Source organism: Mercenaria mercenaria, chromosome 13 (assembly GCF_021730395.1).
Source record: "Mercenaria mercenaria strain notata chromosome 13, MADL_Memer_1, whole genome shotgun sequence".
Classification (NCBI taxonomy): domain Eukaryota; kingdom Metazoa; phylum Mollusca; class Bivalvia; order Venerida; family Veneridae; genus Mercenaria; species Mercenaria mercenaria.
Window position 1 is genome coordinate 42,247,786 of NC_069373.1, and position 18,449 is coordinate 42,266,234.

General features: G+C 33.0%; 1 protein-coding gene across 1 annotated transcript; it reads left to right on the plus strand.

The window, feature by feature from the left end:
* The first annotated feature begins 1,455 nt into the window (after positions 1-1,455).
* On the plus strand, positions 1,456-17,743 carry LOC123529622 (carbohydrate sulfotransferase 1-like). The gene is made up of 5 exons (XM_045310020.2): positions 1,456-1,602; positions 11,184-11,282; positions 12,661-12,841; positions 16,387-16,499; positions 16,896-17,743. The coding sequence occupies exons 1-5, from the start codon at positions 1,518-1,520 to the stop codon at positions 17,594-17,596; spliced, it is 1,179 nt and encodes a 392-aa protein (XP_045165955.2). The 5' UTR covers positions 1,456-1,517; the 3' UTR covers positions 17,597-17,743.
* Positions 17,744-18,449: the final 706 nt, after the last annotated feature.

An 18,449-nucleotide genomic window follows, 5' to 3' on the forward strand; every position in this document is an offset into this window, starting at 1 on the left:
ATACCAAAATATTGCAGGATAGGGTTCCCTCTCGAATAGTCTCCCCCACCCTCCTACACCCTGGTTTACAAACATACATACATATATAATACGGTGTATACACTATCTGAGTCAGGGGTGCACCCAACGCGCTATTGTTCCTAAAAAGACTACAAGCATACATTTTTAAAGCCCAGAATTCAAATCTCAGAGCATTTCAAAAGAAATTTTCTGCTTGATTTGCTTTCAAATCTGGTCTCAGTAGTATTATTATATTAAGCTGAAGCCCAGTAGGGAGCAGAAAGAGACCCAATTTCTTCTAGTTATACAAGATTTGCTTGTTTGCTTCTTCTCCATTTATCTGCGCACCAGACTGCTTGTGCATTGTATTAGGTCTGGTTTTTTTGACCTACAAAGCAATTATTATTCAAATATATGGGTGAATTTTATCAGACATTTTTGCTTGCATTCACATCAGATAAGCTACACAGGTCCAGAGGTCAGGGCATGCTCATGATGTTCACAGATATAATGATAATATATTAAAAAAATCCAAAAGTTGGGGAGAGTGTATCTCCAAATATGCATCGAAATGCAATTCATTTTTTTCCATAGGAACATGTCCCCTGAACCCCCGTAATTTGTCCCGATCAACATCCAGTTTTGGCTGGATTTGCCTCTTGGGGTTCATTCATCTTTTAGGTAAAAATCATATAATTTATTTATATACCTTAAAAGCAAATTGCTTTTACGATTGTGATCAAAATAAGGAACTGTAATTTGAGTCAAATTGCTTCTTATTTAACAATTTATTTAAAGGAGACTTGCATTTAGCTATTTTATGTGTACTTGGAGAAATTACACAATACAGAATATATGACTTTAACACGATTGTTAGTTTTGAATAACATAAGTATAAAAAAAACTGCTTTGAGAGAAAAAAGAAATCATCTTTAATTTGCTTTACTCTGGATTTCAAGTTCTGAAAAAATATTCTGACTTTCACAGCAGGCATTCTTTTTCCTGGCTCTAAGTAAAATCCCTCCGCCTCCTCCACCCCACCAGAAGTTCAAATAATCGGCCTCTTTATCTGCGGATCAATGGATTTTTAAACTTTCAGTTTAATGTAAATGCAAGTTGTCATTTATATTGTTTGGTTATTAATTTTTACAGTATACATGTATTTCTCATTCTAGTTATGTTACTTCTTTTTTATTGATCTCCAATACCATTTACAAAAATATTTTGATATAGCCCTTTTACCCCCGGTCGCACTTTGATTTTATGAGATGTTTGTAATAATCTTATTTTTAAACACATTTAAAATAAATAAACATTAACAGACCGGTATACAATCAAAATAATAGCTAGCGATTGGTTGATTGCGATTATCAGGTTTTCACTCTTGGATGTGTTGGACGTAATAAAAGTATGAAAATGAATTGAAAGCATTGGGAATCTTTTCACGGGCTGGATTATAGATACACTATCTCATTGGAATTGAACTGTTCTACAGTGTTTTGGCCTACGCGCTTAAAATGAATAATATTGCATGTTTTAAGGTGGTGATAATTTGCAGTGCATGCTGGGTTTTACTGGTGATTCTACTTACTTTATTTACAGGTATTTGTAAAATATGTTTACGTTTAACTCATTATTGTTGACCAGTTAACATTGATTTCTGATTTTTTTCAAGGGAGAAACAAAGTGAATTTTTTTTTTGGCCAATGAATTCTTTGGAAAAATGTTATTGTTTAATACATTTAAGATATTCCAAATTTTGTAATACAAATATCGGACATCAAATTAGGTAGTTATGATTTTTCTAAATTTCGGCCAGATATAGCTGGAATTTACAATAAAAAACCCTTCAAAATGAATGTTAAACATTAAGTTCAAATGTGCTGTAGACACTTGAAAAATCCAGAATCTAATTATTATTAGAGTTCTTTAGAATAATAGTTTTATTATAACAGAAACATATTGTATATGTCTAAACTTATGTATTATTGTTAATTTTTATTTTATTCATCTGCACATAAAAGAAAGATCCTTTATTTCTTCCGAATATATTTCAGTCGCTTGGTTTTTAATTGTGCAAGAATATACCTGTTAGGGGGGTGCGTGCGTGCGTGCGTGTGCAGGAGGTTGCGTGGGAGAGAACCAATTTATTCTGTTTCCTCCTCCTTCACCGTCTCTTATTGAGGTATATATTAGGACAAAACAAAAGACCGGTTAGTGTTTTCGCCGTCATTGTATATTATTTAGAATTATGTACAATGTAACTAAACTAGTTTTGTGACTAGAACAACTGTCAGCTCCTTTCTCAATGACTGTCTATCATTTATTTACTTAGTTTATTTCTGTATCGTGTCCGGTCCATAACTCTGCCATTTATAAAGGGATTGGCCACAGCTCTTCTCCATAATGAGATAGTGTACCGCACTACAAAACCCTGACATCTACCTCCAAAGTCACTGTCACACTTCCAGGTCAAAAATTGATAGTGTCTGTTTCATGTCTGGGTCAAAACTCTACCATTCATTCGGCTTGAGTGGATTTTGCCAGATCGGATCCCACGCGCTGTGTGTGATCCGTCCTTGCTAAATCCACGAGAGTCGAATACAAAATCCCAGATCTAGCTACTGTTGTAATGATCCTTTTATCATAAACCTTCACCGTGTTTTTTATTTTGTTATTTTTTGTTGTTTTTTTTTTTTTTTGTTGCTGTTGTTTTGTTATCGGAAAGAAATTGTATATGTATATGTTTGTCGACGTTAAAATAAAAATGAGTTAGGTTTTTGCGTGCGCTTTTTTATGGAACTGTGTCAGGTTATGCATATTAAATGAATGTAGTCCGGCAACATACAATACAAAAGGCCCAATGCGGATTTTTTTTCTGCCTGTTCATATTTACTTGTGAAATACAAGCTGTATTTCTGACATAGTTTATCTAATTATATAATAAATGCATATACTAGTTTCGGGACAAATATGGTGTAATAGACAGAATGCTAGTTATGTTACCTTTCCCAATGTCATTTCGATAGCATTTCAGGATCTTTCTGACCTACTGTAATATTATTATTTTTCATGGGGGAACTTATTTTCGTGTATTTTGTGGTTACGTATATCTACGAAATTAAGCCCCCATTGAACATTAAAATATTTCTATATATATTATCGTTTAACTTCGAGATCTACAAATTTAGGCTCCCGCGGAATAGCCGTTTCGGCCAAAACAAAGAAATTTGATGTCCACGAAAGTTAAAGATTTCAAAGATATTATTTCTGAACCCAGTCTGAATATCACATGAAAGGTGGATGAACGGTATATTTTGAAAAGAAAGGTATAGGCTATTAGGTCAGTTATTGTTGTACGTAACTGAACGGCATCACACTTTGATATGCGTCAATATTTATTTTATAACTTGAAATGTAAAGCTTATAGGTCCTGTAGCAATATCATTTATGGAATTACAAAGGTAGACTTATACAACATACCTCGGATCAATAACAAGGTCTCAGGAAAACAAGTTTTTATTGACATTTTATGGATTATACTTTATATCATTTTCAGAAAAAAAAAGACTATTGTCCACACAAAGACGCCGGTGACCGTCCTGTAGCATTTATTTCTCAAATACACTGTTGACTTTAGATTAAAAATTAAATAGCAAGTAAATGAAGTATTATAGAAAATATTGATAAACATTACATTTGAAAATGTTAGTATGCAAACATTCACCAGGACATATGTTCAACAATGTATTTTGTTGCTGTAAATTTTATTTTCTCAGTTCGAAATATTATCTTTTAAACTGACGACGATTTTTTACTATGATTTTTACGAGACTTCTTGAAATAGGACCTGTTGTTCCAAAAATTAGTACATTTATAGATGCATGTAACAAGTATGATAGTAAGAACATTGCAAGTTTAAATGTCACACTTAATGCGTTGACGCATCGTAGCATGGGATGGTGCATCATCTACAAAGAATAATAGAGACCAGCTACAGAGAATAATAGAGACCAGATGTTAGAAGTGTTTGTATGCTTTTGCGGCCCATTGCTTTAGTTCGATGAAATATATACTCTCAATAATTGTATTTGAATTCTTATGAATTAGACTGAACCTGATAATTTTACTCTACTGTCTTAGGTAAAATATCATCGAACTTTAATTCTACATCGTTGAAAAATTTTTAATGGGTCACATTACGTTTAATGGTATATTTCCAGAGATATTCAAGATTTCAAAGAAAACTCGTTGAACCTTGTAAGATACTAATGGTGACACAATCTCATGAGAAGTAAATTGCATAATACAAAATATATTTTTTTTTGGCCATGATTTAAATAGTTTCAATTTTTCATCCATAATATTACCCATGCATCTCTTTACCATATCACAGAGATTAGAAGTGAGCCACCACAAAAACATAAATAAACCGCAAACTGATAAAAGTAAGCAAATTGTATTACAAACATCTGACATTCGTGTGCAACATGCAGGTATAAATTTGAAAGTTCCCGTTTCTCCTTTAACGTAAAAAATAGTTCTATTATTACGGAAAAGGTAGATAGTTCAAGTGACTTTCAGTTCAAGGCAATTGCATTACTTCATCACTCAGCATTTCAACAAGTTAACGATTTCAGCTAATAACTAAATAATCATTAATCATTAATTAATAAATTACATTCAGCACAGAAAATTACATTTATGTTTTAACGGGCAGGTTTTATTGTATTTCAATTAAAAATTCATATCAAAGAGTTATGTCGTCTACACACTACAGACGTCTAATCGCGTTTTGTTTCAAGACTAGTCTGCAAATCGAATAAAACCTTCATTAACTTTTTGAAGAAGAGTAAACTTTAGGTAAGGTATTCTTGCTGGAGATTTGACGCGATCACATTTTGATGTTGTCATTTTACCATGACTCTGTTAAAGCATACTGCAAAGTTCTGCAGATATTATTTTAATCTTTTAACATGCAGCAGAGCATTTCAGATGTCTCTGTACGCGCACAATTTCTCCTTCGAAAATGGTCGGTTCTTCAGTTTTTAGCCTTAAAGCGTAAATGGGTAAAATCAAGTCTTTTGAGTGGATAATTATCTTTAACGCAACCTGGATTTTATAGTTGGTTTTATTAAACTTAAGTTATATATACAGACATAATTATATTCACGATTCTTCTCCCAAATTCCTGATAGAAAAACCAAGATTTCAATTTTTGGCCCTAAAAACGAATTGTTTGTTTTTGCTGGCTAAAATGTTAACAGGATCGGAAATAAATGTAAATTTGCGAATTTTCTAAATTCCGATCTGAAATCATTGCTGTAATTTATATTGGAAATCATTTTGGTAATAATTTCAAACCTTTCCATCCGTTATTTAGAATAATGTTATATCGATGATATTATATGCTATTTGGTGTGTTTAGAGCTCGCGAAAATGCACTAAAGAATAGTAAATTTAGGATTGACTAGTATTTTACTACGAACTTTTCCTTTGACACATATTCTGGCCAACCTACATTTTTCCTTATCACTTGTTATTTAACAAACTGAGTCTAAAAAGTTTAGTTAAACAAGCATTTGAAAGGTATTCTGCGACCCGATTTGGAGTACCAGTTCATGCCCTGTTACCGCTGTGTGCAAGTTCATCGAGGTAAAATGAGAGTTTGAAAAATAAAAAAACAACACCGTCAAACAAACCGCAAATAGCAAATTTTCATATTGAATTGATTAGTTCGATTGCATCCTTCAAAACTGCAGTCAAGCACAAATGAGCTGTGCCATGAGAAAACCAACATAGAGGGTTTGCGACCAGCATGGATCCGCGCAGTCTGGTCAGGACCCATGCTGTTCGCTAATGGTTTCTTTAATTGCAATAGGCTTTGAAAGCGAACAGCATGGATCCTGACCAGACTGCGCGGATGCGCAGGCTGGTCTGGATCCATGCTGGTCGCGAACCCATTAACGGCTCAAATGTTTATGTTACTCTGCTTAATCATAAAATGTAATGCAGTGTATTTGTCAGTTTGTATTATAAATCAACTTTTTATCGACACAGCGTTGCACATCAAGCGCATGTTCTAATTATAACATTATAGGCCGGTAACATGCTCAAAAAAATTAGGGTAGTCAAAAAATGAATACAAATAAGGGGGTTATGCCTTTAGAGCATCAATAAGTTGATTTCTAACATCACTGACCATGCTGAAAGCATAAAAAGTGCAGTTTTGCAACTTTTTTAAAAAGTTGAAAAAAATATTCTACAAGGCCATAAAACATTTAGGGTAGGTCGGGATACATTTTTACGCCATTAAATAAACGCATAGAATGTAGTGATTGCCATTGAACTATTCAACTATGAGATACTCTTTCACAAATAGCTACAAATCTTATAAAATAAACACATTTTATGCTCTAATTGTGTTAATCTATTACCCAAACAATTTGGATAAATAGATCTTTGCAATAAAAAGGAAAACAGCTATAAGTTATTTTCGTTTAAAGGGGAATATTCAACATTTGACAATGTATATAATTAGAAAGAGTTTCATGAAAACTATAAACTGGCAAAAAATATGAAAATCCGACCACAAACAGAAAAGATATGACAATTTAAATATTGTAAATTTAATGAAATGGCAGTCATTTTGGATACAGTGACGTCATCGTTCATTCCTTTTATAGGCATTATCAAATCTGGTATTTATGGCAAAATTACTTAAAATACAATATAAAAAAGTATACACTTTTACACACACACAAGGGTTCATATTATTTATTATGTCCCACAAAATATGATTCTCTTAGTTGTTATTCACTGAGAAAAGGATAATGATGTCACTGTGCCCAGAATGGCTGCCGTTTCATTACATAGGTGGTACTCAAATGGCTATAACTTTTTTGTTTGTTTGTTTTTTTGTGTCTGATTTCGATACTTTTTCGGCAGTGTTAATATTTTATCTAGTTCTTTCTAATAAGAAATGATGCCAAATTTTGCATATCCCCCTATACTGAAATGTGATAAAAGGCAAATGTCTTCATTATAAAAGACTTATTTTGAAATGAGATTTTATATTACATAATAAAGCACACTTGCATGCAAAAAGGTTTAGCAGTATATCACCAAACCATAGAAAACAACATCTTTTTCAACAGTCAACCTGTCTAGTTCTGCTCCGTATCCGGTGGATACTTAAAATATTCTCAAAAAGTTGTCCCTCTTTAAAAAAGAAAGCCATTTGTACAGAAATGGAAATGATGAGACAGAAGTCATATCTTAATTCAAACAAAATATACAGTATAGATTATCAATTATGTTAAACCATGACGATAAAAAGTTCATTTAAGAAAAAAGATCATACTGTATGTGAAAAGTAAAATTAGTCAATACTGGAAGAATTCAGTAATAGTCTGACAACAAATGAATTAAAATTTGCATTTGTAGATTCTAACTTGAAATGGCTTACATATAGCATGAAAATAAACCCTTCTCTATGATTATTTGGTAATAAATTCAAAATAAATTGCTTAAATTCATTTTGAAACCTTTAGAACTTCCTAACCATTCTGTACAATAATGTAATATCTTTGGAATTATTTGGTATTTATGTGTGCTCAGAACATGGGACAGTAGGTAAAAGGTAAAAGAAGGGAAACTTTAGGCAGGGAAAAGTTAGGATGTTCTAAAATTTACTTGGAATTTCTCATGTTTTCTTGTTTTATAAATATAACAAAGCTAATATGGCATTAAGGCCAGACAAAAATGTTTGTCTGTGATGATCTCAAATAAAACGAATCCAACTTGTGCCCTTGGTGTTGTAAGACAAGCTGAAAATATATTACAATAGAAATATGTCAATTGAAACATTAGTGCAGTTGTTTCTATTTTCTGTTAACAAATGAAAATGATTCGGTTTTTTTTCTATCCCGGCCCTATGCTCGCAAACCATTTTTTCGGCCTAAACTGAGATTGGGATTAAAATTTTAGTAGAAAATTCTACTAGAACTTCAAATTTAAATTCCAATTGAGACAGACCACCACCATTGAATGGTCTATAGTTCTGCAGACGGTAGTTATTAACTTAACATTTGATTATCAGAGAAAATAAAATTTATCACCATACTCAATCGAGACTGAAATTGCGATCTTTTGAATGGTTAGGAGGTAACAATATGTGGAATTATACATAACAAACGAAACCAGCTTATGCTTCGAATGATGAAACTCTAACATCTCAAGGTATACAGATTTTGAAATCTACAATGCCATTTTGGAATTTACAATAAAACCAAACATCGTTGGAGTGTGTACAGTTCAGACGTTATAGGATACGGACATGCATCTTCTGCCATACATTTAAAACTTGGCTCACCCTGTTAAAGGCGTAAAGTTAGTTTCATTATAAGTAATCAAATCCAAAAAAAGTTTACTGACCTCTGTGCCTTAACAAAATTAACCATATTATCATAAAAATGTAATAAGATATTTTCATAGTGTAACACTTTTGTAGAAATAATCAACTTCTAACTTTTACTATTTCTCATTGTGAAGTCAGAAAATGACCTTGGTGCGCAAGTTCTTCTCGGTACTCTTCGTATTCGTACCAGATAACTTACCTTGTTCTCGTTGTTATAAGAGTCAAGTCGATAGAGTCCTAACTGGCCTAATGGAACAGCGAGGGAGCTATCTGGTCTAGTAGCGTAATCGCGGACAGTTTTTTTTTTGGACACTATTTTTTCACTTGGCATGGCCACAGAGGTCTAAAATAAAGCTGTTTTTTTTTTTTAAATTTCATTGTGGATGTATGTATGACATTTCGATAGAAAAAAAATGGACAGAATGTTATATTTTTGGTGAAATGAAAGTTTCAAAAAAATTGCGTAAAATAGTTTTGTTTTAATTTTGCAATACGAAATAATAATAGCATGCTTCAAGCCGGTGGCAGTGGGGGAATGTAATGAGTGTTGCACATTTCATTATAAATTAACTCGTATCTATTACAGTGTCATTATAAAAACGCGTTTAATAACATTGCAGTAGTTTACACTTCATGTAATCCTCATAAAATATTTACTCAGAATATTATTGATTTATCATTTAGTTTTGAGTCACGGTGCAGTTAAACATCTTCTATTTATCCCAAAGGACAAATGTCTTTTAAACTAATTAATTTCAGGTGACTTGAACGTACATCGTTTTTCACCAGAAACAAACATCACGTATCAATGATTTATTGTATACACTATGGACTAAAATAACAGTTAATAAGTCATTGTACCGTTATGTTAACCTAAAGTAAATATAAAAAGAATAGCAGTACAAACGTTTGAATGCGGTTTATACGATTATCCTATAATTCAGTTCAGAAAACGACATTAGCATATAGGAACAAAAAATTCAACAAACGTATACAGAACAATGATCATAACATAAATAGCACTTGCCACCAGGCGTTGCTTGAAATATAATTCATTCTAAGAGTACTGGTCAAACACCATCAATATTTATTTTGGAAACTCTGATTGTAGCCGCCAAGTTCTATTCGGAATGTCATTTCTGAGCCAATTTGTGTATGTGAATGTTTTCTTGCATTGCACACGACCCTACCTATTTACATCTAATACCCATATTATTCCATGAAGAAAATACCAAGTAAACTTCATTTGAAATTGGTAAATGTGGAAATCTTGCGCCACGTGTTCATCGACTCTAAAATCACCTTCTTTTCTTTGTTAATTGATAAAAACTATTTTCATAAAAGTTCTCTTGAAGACAGCTCCTATTGTTAGAAAATTTCTGTATCTATTTTTACTTGTAGAGTAAAAATGAAGTTGGTACAGCTAAACTTTAAGGTCTAGATTTCAGACCATTTTGGATCATCATAATGGCATTGCAAATTATGGGAATGATATTATCAACCGTTTCAAACCGACATCAACCAAAACCGAATGAACTTGAACAACATACAACGACGATAAACAGCTAGATTAATGGGAGGAAACTTAAAATATTGACACACCTGAAACTGAATTTATTATGTTGTGCTGTAGAGCACAGTTGAATGAATGTTGTATCAAGGGAATTAGCATTGCAGGTGATAAAGTTTAATCTGAAAGTAGTATAATGTATTTATGAAACGCTGAATGTCAAAGAGCATATTTAAAAGAAATGCCGTACAGCTATGACGAACTACCAACAAAGAATGCTACAGAAATACTTGTTTTGTCATTAGTTATTTCTCATTTGGACTACATTAATGTTATGTTATATTCTGTAGCATAGAGGGCAATACGCAAAGCGCAACGTTTATCTTTGGCAGCTTCACAAGCTAGCTTTTCACTATGAATCGAAAAGAGATTTTCATGTGTTGAAACTTATTGCACAATGTCCCAGAATATATAATTGTATAAAAATAGTACAAGAGTTTCAGTGTAAGTTTCAATGTTAGCCGAGCAGGCATGTAATTGTTCGGTATTAAGCACGGGATGTCGTTGACTTAAGTTAGGTTTGAATTACCAAAATGACCCCTAATGTAAAACTGCAGTGTTCCAGCAATGAAAGTAAAAAAGGAAATACTGCTCCTCTTTATAATAGAATAAGTTGTAAAAGTTTACTAAAAATAAATGACTTAATATATGGAACGCCAAATTCGAACTTTGATGGTTTATGGTAATTCGGCAGTGGTAATTTGTTATTTGGCAGCTAATACTTATCATTCAGTTAGACTAACTTGTCATTCTCCATTTTGATGATGTCGCTTTATTATGACGTGGTGCATAATACATTCTGATGCAGTTCGATGTCAGCAGTGGTTATTTTTCATTCGACAGCGGTAATTTGTCTTCGAAAGTGGTTTCTTATTATTATCGGTAGTTACGTATCATTCGGTAGTGTTTTCTTATCATTCAGCGGCGATAACTTGTCATTCGGCGGTGGTAAACTTGTTATTTAGCGATGGTTACTTGTCATTTAGCAGTGATTACGCATGTTAAAAACCCAGATCTATTACCAGATCGGCTAAATGTGTTATCATTGACTGGGCAGTAAGTGTTGCTTTTATGGAAGCGTGAAAGTGCCAAAATCGGAAGTACCGCTAAAATACACTAAACGTGTTGTGTCTGTTGTCCAGTAATATATATAATGTGTGCAGTTATCATAATTAAATATTTTCCTCATTTCAGACAACTCCGTCAAAACAGTATTTTCAGTGGGCTTGTATAACAGCTCTGTTTCTACAGCGTTTGAAAAGAAAGCGATGAGCGTAAACTCTACTCTCCCAGGTAATTATTAGTCATCGAAAAAATACAATAATCGAGCTTTAACTTTACTTTTATATTAAAATGTTATAAACCCTTTTATTATATACTTATATAAATTCGATCAAAAATTTGGATAGTATTTCACAAGCAAATATGACCGGCAGAAAAAAATCCGTATTGTACCTTTTGTATTGTATGTTGCCGGACTACTTTCATTGAATATGCATGAGCGGACACAGTTATGTAAATAGCGCACACAAAAACATCTCTCATTTCATTTTAACATCAACAAACATTTAAGATTTTGTTCGATTACAAATAAACAAACAAAAAGGTAGAGGTATATAATAAAAGGGTCATTACATTACAACAGTAGCTAGATCTGGGATTTTCTGTTCGGCTACTGTTGATTTTGCAAGGACGGATCACACTCGGCGCATGCGCCCCTCGTGAGATCCGATCTGGCAAAATCCACTGGAGCTGAATACAGCATCCCAGATCGAGCTACTGTTATAATAACCATATCTTAACTCTACTGTTGCTATGGCAAAATCTATTACGCCAAAGCTATAATTTTACAATGCTTAAACTATTTTATCAGAGGTTCTTAAACTTTATTGTTACATACGCCAAATAAATATTCTAATCCGTCAGGTTCAAGTAGATAAGTATATAACCAGTTATTACATAGGAGACACTTCACATGTCAATACAAAATCACAGGTACATTTTTTTCTCGAGCAGTTTGAACTGTAAAATTTTCAAGTGACCTTCTCTTTATATGAGAGTAATCTAATTTCAGGAAAAAAAATGCCTGTGAAAATTAACTGTTTTCTATCAACACCTAACACAGAAAACGAAACAATTACAGTGTTCTGTTTTATTGGTTTAATTAAGAGTAAAATCGAAAAAAATAGGTCTTATGACGACTTTTCCAGAAGAATATCAAAGCTGGGTGGCTTTTTCATGTCCAAGCCGAAGCAACACCGGTGAGAAGCAAGTCATTTAAGGTATCCGATTTACAAATAGGTGACATTTCGATACCTGGTGACTCCATGTTTTTAAGGAAACATCTGAAAGAGTTGTGTCTGCTGAACAAGAATTAGTAAATAAGATGACCATAAATATTACTGAAAACTAGAAAGTAAAAAAAAAAAAATAATAAAAAAAATATATGCAACATATATAATCATATATAATTATACCAAAGCTATATGAGCGTAACCAGGCATCAGTACATGATATATTTTGATAGAATTATTATATGGAACTTGCTTATTTGTGGATCGGATACCTTTAGTCAGCGGCCTCAGAGTCCCCAGCCTTATTTAGCAGCTTTTAAATGATACTTTAGGTTTTGATTTATAAGCAAATGTATGATCTTGGTTTATTGCAACAGACAGGACAGATGTTTTACTTGTTGCCTACATGCGAACAGGGTCAACATTTCTTGGAAAGGTTCTAGGCTGGAGAGACGACGTGTTCTTCTGGTTCGAACCGCTGAGAAAAGATAGGAACTGGCAATACTTGCGTGGAAACGACCTTCTGTGTCAAGATTTAAAGCCCGCCTGTGAAATAACGTAAGTTTTAATATGAGACATTGTTTATTTCTATGCAAATATCACAGTTGTAACTATACGCGTTTTTTCATGTATGCTAAAGGGAATGATTTTAGATCATATAAATTACCTGAAATCAGCTAGAGAGAAGTCTAGAGGCAGAAAGACTTTATCTATAGGTCCGGCAGTTCTATAATCTCTACACGCACCAAAAACTATAAATTAGACATTTCAGTATAAAACTTTGAAAGGATATCTAAAGGTAACAAAAAAGGTTCGACAGTGCAATATAGATTCTGATAATATTTCTTTATGAAGTAGAAACTAGAATTTAGGCCTCACCAAATTAAAAAGTTGTTCATCGGATTTGCCGCTCGTATATTTTCAGAAACACAAAAAAATATTTTTTTTGGTTTTTGGCTTGCACTCGCCCCCATTGAAAAAAATCAATCCAAAATTTGTTGGTGCGCTACTTTTTACGGACGTAAAAGTGTATAAATGCTTATAATTTCAGTCCCAGATTGTTTTCAAATGGATTTTAATCAAAATAAATACATACTACGCTCACATCGCCTATAATAAATCATAACACTTATATTTAGTTGCATTAAAGTTATTTCCCCTTTATGCAGTTATGCCATTTTCTTCAAATGTTTACCAAATTACATGCTACAAATAATCGATTTATTTCATTAAAACTGGACGAAGAAAAAACATACTAATTTATCTGATAACATCAATCTTATTATTTTGGTAAGGTAACATACTTATTGATGCATGTCACTTGTCTGTTTTCTTTTTCCTGTCCAAATGGGCAGCATTTGCATACGAAGTTGGTGGGGTAAGGAATTTACATTATGAGTTGTTTTCAGAACAGTTTCGATTTTCAGATTTTCCAATCATTTAGTAGACTAATGTTAATGTACATTAATCTCCATTTCAGATCTTAATTGAGACTTTGTTTCAACAAATTTAATATATTATGAAAGTTTATAAAGTTAGAAAAAGAGCTGTACATAAGACATCATGCTCGACTTTTTTGAATCAGAGCTTTGCCAGTAATAGGGGCATAATAGTCAGAAGCTATTAGTCATTGTATAAAACTTAATTAAAAATATTCTATGTTAAAAAGGGGGATAACTCTGTCTAGATTCAGACTTGAGAGTATTGTTTTTCCAGGTGTAGACTTTGACAGTAAATAACATTTCTAAGTTTCAAATCAAAAGCTTTGATAGATCTAGTAACACTCACAGAGATATTTGATGTATCAAAACCTTTGTAAAGTTAACTAAAAATGCTACATTTTCATAGCAGTAAATATTCAAGTCATATATGTAGGTGATAAGTATGGTTGTAACGTAGCGTGGCCATTCAATACAACAAACATAACCTTTTAACCAGTTTTATTTATCATAGCAACAGTCTTTAATATTTAAACATAACATTTTAGCTAGATATTATTAAGTAAAGGTGACCTTATCAATCTAGCATTTTTAACCCATCTTTCTCTCTCTAACTCCCAATCTAACTCTCTCTAGATAATTATATTTCAGCATATATATTTAATTAAGCAGTCTAGCCGCTATGTAAAATTACACAATTCGTCGTGCCTTTTTCCTTAACATATCTAACTTTGATCCCGGAAGTAAATGATATAAACAACTAAGTATACCTGTTTAAACCCTTGGGCTACATGTTTTGTGACAGGTTTGACAATTCAGCTTTTCAATTTAGATTCAAGTATTATAGTTTATCATCTTCCTTCGTAGCATATTAAACAATGATTTATAGAATATACAATATTCCGAACCTTTCAAACCTGTTACATTACATGGTGTAAGGTTATGCATTGTTGTTTATTACATATTTTCTAACAGCATTTTCAAAAGCATGCATTATTTGATTACAGTGTACTGTATGACAATGTTATTACCTTTTTTCACGAGTTTGCTTTGTTGTGCGTCTGCATGTCAGATTTTCTCAATCCCTGGAAACTTACTTTTTAATTTAAAAGGGCTATACATTCTATTTTAAGGTATTTATTAGTCAGTCGAGAGCTAAATGAAGACAAATATATTTCTTCGCTCTTCGCTCGCTCCTGATTTTCTCAAAAACCAAAAAAAATATTTAAATTATTTTTTCGCTCGCCGCCTCAATTTTTTCAGAAAAAAATCCGATGAACAACTTATCAATTTGGTGTGGCCTTAACAATATTTCTTTATGAAATAGAGATTATTCTTAACTTAAGTTCCGGCTATTATTTCTAAACACAGTAGAAACCACATTTTAACAATAGGCCCGGCTGTGTAAAACAGATCTTGAAACCCTTTTTGCATGCAGCAGAAATTATATTTCTAAAGGTCAGTCTGTACAATATAGATCTTCTGTGCGTAGCAGAAACTAAATTCTAACTACTGCTATCTTAATTAGGTCAAGCTAAATATACACCATCGTAACATTTCTACATGTAGCATAAACTGCTTCGATCACAAATTAATATATAATGTGCCTGTTTACGGCAGGTAATACCTTTCATATTAATTGAATGTATTCTGTCATACTGAACGTTCTAATTAACATTAAAATAAGGGTCTAGATGATAATTCTGGTGATTAAAAAAAAATTAATACATGTATCTTATTCATTCTGCAAAATGATTAGTTCAAATATAGGTTAAATTTTTACACGGAAGGAAACTACATTTTGTGACTGCAAGAAAGAAAGTTCTAGTTAACTTAAGAATATTGATTGCTTTAGGTTGTCTATTCGCTCAAAGGTAAAAGGTATTGGTAGATTTCGCGGAAGCGCAGAGCACCAAAAACCCAGCCATAAAGTCATGCATCGCAAAGAAGGCCAACAACAAAAAGAAATTTTACACGCTTACGGAAACGATTCATATACGTCTTTTTCGACGACTTGTTTTTTGATTCTGCTCATATGTATCCAGATGTATGCATGTATACATGTACTCATTAATACTGTTTAAACCAACAAAAAAGAAACTGTAACGGAAAAATATAGCAGAAGAGTAGCTTCAAAAATCCAACACACCGTACATTTTAATTATATGCAAACTACTGAAAAGAGGGTAAGGGATAGACAAAAGGGTGGGGATGTTGTGAGGGGAGGGGGGGGAGCGGGGGTGGGGAGGGGAGGGGAACAAGGATGAATATTCAACAGGAAAAGCCACGTTCCTACACACCCGCAATACACACGCACACGCACACACAGCAAACAAGCAGAAAAAACAACACAGTTGGGCACCGCCCAGGAACGCCTGCGACCAAAAACATGGTGGGCATGTAAAGTTACTCATTGTAAAAGGAGAAAAAGAAATCTGAAATTCATGACTGAAAATTCATGTTGATCTAAAACAATATAGCTAAATATGTTTTGGTTACTCTGTGCTTCTGGGAATTCTATTCTAACCTTTTATTGTTTTTGTCAACATTAAATTAAATCTTTAAGTCGCAAAGTTTCAGTAAACAAAAAATGCTACTTAAGATACAAAGTCTGACTACAGTAAATTCTAACCATTGAATTTAATCTATCTACATGAATGGAAGTGCAAGCAACCAACAAAAGATAGCTCTAAGATTTCTACTGGATATTTTTGACTGCAACCTACAGCCCTATGACAGCATGCCAACAGATATCAACTTTAAAACAGAATTATTACGTAAGTATGCATGGTTAGTGTCAAATGTACGGACCCTCCTTCCAGACATATCTTCAACAAAATCCTACCCGAATGGATTCTTCTATTCTTATTCTGAAAGAGATCGACGAATATCCCTAATTTATCTTCAGTACAATTTATAAAATGCATGCAGTTGTTCAATTTTAGCAAATAGCAAGACTTCAAAACTTTTGAAGCTGCTACTGTTCAAAACTATAGATGCATACATGCTGCTTTTTATATCTTTAAACAATACATAATAAAGTGGACATTTTCTTTTCAGAACATAAATACACAATGTAAACCAAGGACCACATGATAAATTTAATCACACATTGAATATGTTGTGTTTTGTCCTCTAGGAGTTTATATTGTATTTCTACGTCTAAATTACAGCTCCAAGTTGGTTTGAATACGCAAAGTGCAAGAAAAGCCTGAACAAATCCTTGACTTGTAACACTGCATTGACTAACTCATGTAAAAAGACAAAGCACCGCATTGCAAAGGTACTCCGCATAGATCTAGAAGGTACTGCATCTCTCCTCGAAAGAAATCCGCGACTGAAAATAGTTCAGTTGTTACGTGATCCTAGAGCTATTATGAACAGTCATTTGCGTACAGGATGGTATGGAATGAATTTAAAATCTCACCAACAGATCGAAGCTGATTCTATAGTGCTTTGCTCAAGATTAAGAAACGATATTCTAGCAGGAAAATCACTGATGAAATTATACCCTGACCGAGTGAGACTGCTTCAATATGAAGACTTTAAAAACCTAGACGAGAAAGTGCAAAAACTTTACAAGTTTCTTAACATGGAATTAATAAGTCAACAAAATAATATTTTACAAAGTTTGAAGGAGGACAATTCACTACATGCAAAGATGTCAAGCACAAACGTGAAGTATGAAAGACACGATGGTTTTCACCCATTTCTGTTTAGAGAGCAAATGGATTGGGTCATTGCTGAGACTGTACATAAACATTGTGGGGATGTTTTGAGAGAACTAGGTTTAAGACAGTTCAAAACAGAGGAAGAATATCGGGACCTGACCCAAAATGTTGTGATAGATAAGTTACCGTTTGAGTTAATGTAGGTAGTAAAAAATTGATTAATGAATGTTCAAAAAATACTTTGAAATACGTTATTGTTTCATGCCTGGGCCCTACCCTGCCACAGGGCCAATGTCAAGCTAATGACATAAGTCAGGAATTACATATGGCAAGACACATCTATGTTCTGTACTTACATACAGTCTCATGTTTGCAATTTTATTATATACTTGTTCTTATAATAGTTTCATAATTGTAATTTAAATTCACTGCGAAAAATATGTGCATATACGGGAGTATACGGTTCCGTATATTTCTATTATACGAATATCATATAAAAGGTATCTTTCCTGAAAGTATGATCAAAACCTACGCCTTAAACATACTTTTGGACCTTGACAATCCCTAACTTTGTATACTGACATAAACTGTTGAAACGTATTTATGCTAAGTATGAATGAACGGATCCATGTGAGAAAAACATGAATGTCCAATTAAAGAATACGGGATTCCCGTATATGGAATGTTCCGTATACGGGAAAAATGTTTCCGTATACGCCCGTATATTAGGAGTATACGGAATGCGTACACTCCCGTATACGGAACCATTTTCCGCAGTGAAAAAAAAATGTAAAATACAAATACCGTTTTGATAACATGAAAAAAGTAAGGTGACAATATGCTACATTTGGTGACAGTAGAATTTTTTTTTTGTGGAAATAGGCCGTGCTTGTATGGTGGCATAAAACTGCCACCACTTAATTATCAGGTTTCATGAAAACTTTCACGAAAATAATTTAGGTTTTCACGAAGAGTAAAAAACATCACGAGAAAAGATAATCATTTCATGAATGCAAGATAACTATCTTAACATGAAAATTTGCTCGTTAATGCTTC

Coding starts and splice junctions, on each gene's coding strand:
- LOC123529622 (XM_045310020.2), top strand. CDS start 1,518: ATGAATAATATTGCATGTTTTAAGGTGGTGATAATTTGCAGTGCATGC. Junction 1,603..11,183: donor TCTACTTACTTTATTTACAG/GTATTTGTAAAA, acceptor TCCTCATTTCAG/ACAACTCCGTCAAAACAGTA. Junction 11,283..12,660: donor CGTAAACTCTACTCTCCCAG/GTAATTATTAGT, acceptor TTATTGCAACAG/ACAGGACAGATGTTTTACTT.